This window comes from Anoplopoma fimbria, chromosome 14 (assembly GCF_027596085.1).
Source record: "Anoplopoma fimbria isolate UVic2021 breed Golden Eagle Sablefish chromosome 14, Afim_UVic_2022, whole genome shotgun sequence".
In the NCBI taxonomy this organism is placed as follows: Eukaryota; Metazoa; Chordata; class Actinopteri; order Perciformes; family Anoplopomatidae; genus Anoplopoma; species Anoplopoma fimbria.
This window is the reverse complement of record NC_072462.1, coordinates 6,147,376-6,153,375: the sequence shown is the minus strand read 5'-3', so window position 1 is coordinate 6,153,375 and position 6,000 is coordinate 6,147,376. Positions and strand designations below refer to the sequence as shown.

At 36.3% G+C, this 6,000-nt stretch overlaps 2 protein-coding genes across 5 annotated transcripts in view; one reads left to right on the top strand and one right to left on the bottom strand.

Moving 5' to 3' along the window:
• The window catches only part of st6galnac6 (ST6 (alpha-N-acetyl-neuraminyl-2,3-beta-galactosyl-1,3)-N-acetylgalactosaminide alpha-2,6-sialyltransferase 6), a 6,824-nt gene extending 5,893 nt beyond the window's left edge, over positions 1–931 (top strand). For 3 of the 4 annotated variants that reach the window (XM_054612410.1, XM_054612412.1, XM_054612411.1), the window contains exon 7: positions 1–875. This exon is cut by the window's left edge and continues 345 nt beyond it. The gene's annotated coding sequence lies outside the window, so the exon portion shown is untranslated. The other variant, XM_054612413.1, reaches the window with a different exon arrangement.
• Positions 932–1,467: 536 nt separating this feature from the next.
• On the bottom strand, positions 1,468–5,917 carry spout1 (SPOUT domain containing methyltransferase 1). Its single transcript, XM_054612408.1, has 12 exons — positions 5,781–5,917; positions 5,659–5,698; positions 4,664–4,777; positions 4,416–4,575; positions 4,236–4,325; positions 4,104–4,153; positions 3,544–3,674; positions 3,139–3,211; positions 2,918–3,016; positions 2,669–2,771; positions 2,028–2,175; positions 1,468–1,868 (listed from the first exon to the last, which is right to left on the bottom strand). Exons 1-12 carry the CDS (start codon positions 5,826–5,828, stop codon positions 1,779–1,781), a joined length of 1,146 nt encoding a protein of 381 aa, XP_054468383.1. The 5' UTR covers positions 5,829–5,917; the 3' UTR covers positions 1,468–1,778.
• Positions 5,918–6,000: the final 83 nt, after the last annotated feature.

Sequence of the window (6,000 nt, the reverse complement as noted above, 5' to 3'; positions counted from 1 at the left end):
GACAAAACTATTATTTGACCAACTGACTGAGGAGAAGAGTGCAGGATCTCAGTTTGGTGATGAATTACTATATTGTGTATATTCCACATGGACTTGTGGTGGCCACTAGACAGGTGTTTTTTTTTCGTAAATAGAAAAGAAAATGAATTTAAAAAATATTTTTTACATGTTTATAGTATTTTTGTTAGTATGTTTTGAAAATGTGTTGTGTTTCTCATGTGAAGGGGGAATTATATCAGCAGACATTCTGATTAGATATGACCATATTTTTGTTATTTAGCTTTAATAATACTAACATTTCAACACATATTTTTTGAAGAAAACTACAAAATATTTTTTAATTGGGATGAATCTGATATTTACACATGACTACCAACCTACAATACTTGGTGCTACAGATACCTTTTGTTGATTCAACAGTGACAAAAAATTACACAAACATGTGTATCAGTTATTCTTGTCTGTAATAATTACACAATCAGATTGCTGAAATGTTGTGGCACCACATTTATTCTTTAGACACTGATGACATAAAATACAGACTTAAAATATCTAAGAAGCATAACCTAAATTTTATGTTTTTTTTAAATTAGACTATAAACATAAACATTTTGCCTTATGATCTTAACTTTTTTTAAATTTTTTAACCTCAGTGGCATTCCAGTGCATGCAGCTTATGTTTTAAATAGTCCACAGAATGCTTTATGGTCCTGTTATGTATCAGTATGTTGCTCTTAGGACTGCACGATTCAATTAAAAGTGAAATTGTAATCGAAAACTATACTGAAGCAGAGAAGGGTGCCATTTCTTAAACTGTGTTGCCGTTTGCAAATGATTCATCTGTGAACGTGTTGTCAGTATATTCATCTTTAGGAGAGGCTGTTATCACTGATTGTTGTGTTATGATCAGATGCCTGCATCGTTAACTTCTGAGAAACCATTGGTCAATAATGAATAGGAAGAAAATACACACACCACATTTACTGTTCTGCTACTTCACCTAGATAAAATCGCTTGCTAAATTAATTGAAATATTACTCTGAAATAATATTAGTTTTATATGATGCAAAAACTGTCAGTATCTACAACTCAAAAGTGTGGCAGCTCTAACGACACAAACGCACCATCTGTCCACCTGATTTATAAAATCAATGAAGTTAGAATTGTATTTAGTTTTGTTCACGTTTCAAATACTTCGTTTACCAATACCACAAAATACAGGCTCCAAAATGTCATCACCTCTCTAAAGCAGTTTAAACAAAAATGTAAGATTAACTTCATGAAAGTATTATTCATTGCAGGACTTTTATATCAATACTTAGTTACGCTAGGTGTACCTTATAATCTGGACAGCAAACCCATTTATAACCCAGAATACTACAAGCCCCATTCAAAAATGTCCCTGTTTTTTTTGTCTGGATGAGGGAGAATGAAATGCTAATATGAAAAGCAGCAGCAACTCAATCCGAAAGCTGTAGAGGCCTGTAGTCTTGTATTTATTGATGAAAATATACAGTGCAATTTTTTTGTCCATGTTGTGCCGATCTTAACGCCGTTTATCACAAGCAGTTCTGTACCATTTATAGAAAAACATGCTTTGAAAAATACGGTATGAGTCAGTGCAAATCTGTAGATAGTTTTTGTATTTAAATATGTACAATTTGTTAAACCATTTACAAACACCGACATACAGAACTAAGACTTTATGTTTGTAACAACAGCTATTTCAACAGTCAGCAATGCTACAAAGGTGTAATTATGGAAAATGAACAGCTTCATCACTTATTCTCTAATGAACCATTGGAAACATCTGAAAAAGCAGCTGTGATCTTCTGTCTAAGCCCTGACATGGAAACCAAGATGGCTTCCTGTTGAAAAGAAAACAGGAAAAACTAAATTAACACACCGGGGAGCGAAACAGGCAAGCTAAATGAAAAATGCTTGCAGAATGTCAGACATTTGCTTTTAAAAAGAGTAAATTTAATAGTAATTCATCAAATATGTCATGTAATGTAATAGACCCTCACCTCTGTACGAATGGTCCTGCTGCCCTGACCCGGGCATGTGTTGAGGTAAAGGTCAAATAAAACACTGGGGTCAGTCACTTCCAGGTTTTGGTCAGTATCTACACTGGCCTCCAGTCCCTGAAGACCTCCAAAGACCACCAAAAGATGCCTAAAAAGTTGAAAAGGTTGAGTTTTAATTAAATAAATAAAATAAAATAAAAATACAATTATTGGCATAACAAGACCAAGGGTCTGCAGTTTTCACTAAGACAGAGTGGTGCTTTGAGTTAAAAGGGTAGCACGCCGCAATGACAAAGCTAACATTTTGAGCAGGTGTGATGTTTACCATGTTCCCCATCTTAGTTTAGCGCGCTAGCATGCAAACCTTTGCTAATCAGCACTAAACGCAAAGTACAACCAGATAAAACACAGATACAGGAAACCAGTTTCCTGTATCTGTGTCACATGGATTTCATCACTGCTGCATATATGTATATGTTGAACCCAGGTATCACAAGCCAAACATCATCCGAAGAATCCGACACAAAAATTGCATTTTTCAGACAAACAAATCTGGATAAATTTAACTATAAGACCTTTCTGTCTCTTCAACGGACTCTGACGTGACATCTGAGCTACAATCTCATCGGCTCTGAACCTACTTGAATGGTGACAGTGTTGTTTGGTCCATGTTGCTGCCTTTCTCTGATGTTCCAATAGTCTGATCGTATCCTTCTTCATACGGACTCTCAGTGAAAACTGCACCTGCATTAACAAACCGACAGCAATAAGGATAAAGGTGTATACTGGATTCTTACACAATTTAGTGGGTTGTGTGGATGAAAAATCCAAGATGTTGCACATGAATCTGGGGCATATGTTTGAGTGTATCAAGAGTAAAGGAAACTTACTGAGACAAGATGCCAGACGGACACTGTAACCCCAGTAAATACCTCCTTCAGTCCTGGGCAGGTGAGGAGGCACCACCGTACCTTTACATATTTTGCTCTCTGAGGATGATGGACAGGTAGACGGACACATACACTCAACTGGTGTGCAGAATCTTGAGCGCAATGACAACTTTTCTTAAAGGTAAATAGACATAAACAATACAAATAAAAAGGTATATTACCTTGATTTTGTGTGTTATTGAGCTTCACTGTGACTCGAAGTCCAGACTGCAGCTGTTTATCGATCCGAACATCCTTTGGGAGCAGATGGACAGCGTTAGGAATATGATAGAACAATAATAGGCAACCTTTTATTTTGTATTTTTAAAATTGTATTTTTGGGCAAATGGCAAACAATGTATAGATTACAGCCTTGATTCTTGTATGATAGTAAACTGAGGAGTTTTGCTATTTTGACTGTTTGTTGAACAAAACAACACATTTGAAGACATCACCCTGGATTCTGGGAAACTGTAATGGTAATTTTTCACTATTATCTGACATTTTATAATCAATTAATCTAGAGAATACCCGGGAGATGAATAATTAGTTGCATCTTGATGAAAGTGAGTTCAAAACATGCTCACCTTTCTCATTCCACAGTTGACCAACGAGCCTTTTCCTTGTGCGATCGGCCTGTCGAGGACAATTCCCTCCCGGTATTCAGATTCATCGTCTATCCTCATGTGGTGAGGACTGTCTAAAGGGTTGAGCAACCCTGGTAGAAAAGAAAAAAAAGACCAACAGCTTGTGAAAATGTGTCTTCTTTTGCCTTCCTTTAGGGGCATCTTTATACCTGGTATTACAATCCGTCTACCCATATAAAGTATTCAGTTAATTACCAATGGCACCCTCTGTGATAAAAATAAAAGCAAGATAAAAAAAATAAAAAAAACTTAGGTAAAATGTTACATTTTAGACACAGATAAAACAGTACAATAGATAAGGCAATAAAAAAACAATACAATATATACAAAGAAAAAATAAATGGCTAATTTGCCACATTTTAATGATGACAATAGAATAACTTTGGGGGATGCAGTTGTCTCAATTTTTGTTTTAGAGGGGACCCACAGTGTAAAGACTTTGAAACCCCCCCCCCCCCCCGCTGTAAATTAATGCATGAAGAGGAAATTTGGATTATTACCTGCATACTGTAAGTCTTGATGCTTTGGAAAAAACCACTTGCGCAGATACCTGGTGGAGAAGAAATGTTGCCATCACAATCTCATAAAATGGGCTGACAATTGTGATCGGTTTATAATAAAATACCACTTACTGGGGACATTCCAGGTACTGAAGTATTCTGGCAAGCTGAATACAAGCATGTCCTTTCTTCCCAACACCTTTAAATTCTCCTTCAACGCTCCTGTGGGACAAAGAACAAATCTTTTTCTATTAGCTTTCTGGTGGTTTAGGGCGTTTATTCCTATAAATTGAATCTTAATGGTTAACCTACTTGACATCTTCCCCGTATTCATCAAACACAACGATCTCATCGACACAGAACACGACACAGGCTCGGGCGATCTGTCCGGCCAGGTATGTACGAAGTTCAGTGGACTGAGCGTTATCCAGGACAGAACCTGGCAGAGCCACGCTCACAGTGTAAGCCCGACCTAAGAGAAACATGAACACATCACACACACTGCTGCACTCTATCCACAGATATTATGACAATGTATGAAAAAAAATGTATACGGTTACCTTTTTCGTTTTGGCTTTGTTCATGTTTTGCACTCTCTGCTGACTCTTTCCGTTTCTGCTTGTCCAACTGTTTGATCAGCTTGGCCTCTTTCGTTTGCTTCTTAGCCTCTTTTACTGTAATCAAGGAAGAATCAATGACATTGGTTAGCAAATGAGATATTTGTAGACAGAATGATAAAATCCAAATTGATAGTCTATGGCAGTGGTTCTGAACCTTTTTAGCTTGTTAGCCTTTTAAATGAACGAGACCTACACACGACTACATCTGAGTTTTTTTAGTAGTTCAACTAAAGCACAATTTTTACTCCTTGGATCCGATTGAATATGAAGGATTTAGAGATTAAACATTTCGCCAATTAGTTTATTAGCTGATCAATAGAAAATTACTTTTTGTACAATTGATAAATCTTTAAGCTATTTTTCTAAGTAGAAATGAACGATTGACAAGTTCCAGCTTCTTAGTTGTGAGGATTTAATGCTTTACATTATCTTATGTGATAATGTGTTAAACTCTTGGCCGATCTAAACAAGCGATGGGAAGAAATGATCGTGAGCTATAGGACATTATGACTGACATTTGTCAAAATTATCTGACATTTAATCCATGAATCAAGGGAATAATTGTAAATCATGATGATTTGCAGTCATAGAATAACTTGGAAGTTGAATATAACCAGTGGAGACAGGAAACTAAAACAAACACTTAATTTGTGTTACAGATATTTATTTAATCATCTTGGTTTCTAGGGACAAGATGATTAAATAAATAAATATCTGACAAAAAAAGACAAATACTACCCTAAGTATAAATTAAATGATCATAAATCCAAGCAAACATTAATGCTGTGGCTAAATATATCCTAACACATCATATGAAATGTTAATATATGAACTGTGACGTTGTGTAATACAAACACACTTAAAGACAGCGTGCTGTGACCAACCACACTGTTGTAGCTGGTGTCTAAATGTCGCCTACGTTAGCTGGTACTCACTTTCTGTCTTCCTTTTCTTCCAGTCCGTCCTCTCTGAAGGCTGTTAAAATGAACAAACACATTATAGGTGATGCAAGAAAAGAACAATGTCATACTAATGTAAAACAATAGTGTTACAGTACCTCGGAGGGCATCATTTTGGCTCTTTTCGCTGAAACGTCGGTGGACATTTTTACACGCACCAACACGTGAGGTTTATTTACTTCCGGGTCGCAATTTGCGTTTCAAAATAAAAGCACTCTGGTTGGTACTGGCCATACTGGCTGTTAAATACCGACCATTTCATTTATTTAAATGTTATCTCGTAACAGCTCACTGGGGAGTCATAAAGATAATGGCCTT

What these genes read in the sequence shown, in the direction of transcription:
- spout1 (XM_054612408.1), bottom strand. Translation starts at nt 5,828, where the DNA reads ATGTCCACCGACGTTTCAGCGAAAAGAGCCAAAATGATGCCCTCCGAG. An exon ending in CCAAAATGATGCCCTCCGAG is followed by an intron (nt 5,699 to 5,780) that starts GTACTGTAACAC and finishes TCATTTTAACAG; the next exon opens with CCTTCAGAGAGGACGGACTG. An exon ending in GCAGGACCATTCGTACAGAG is followed by an intron (nt 1,869 to 2,027) that starts GTGAGGGTCTAT and finishes TCTTTTCAACAG; the next exon opens with GAAGCCATCTTGGTTTCCAT.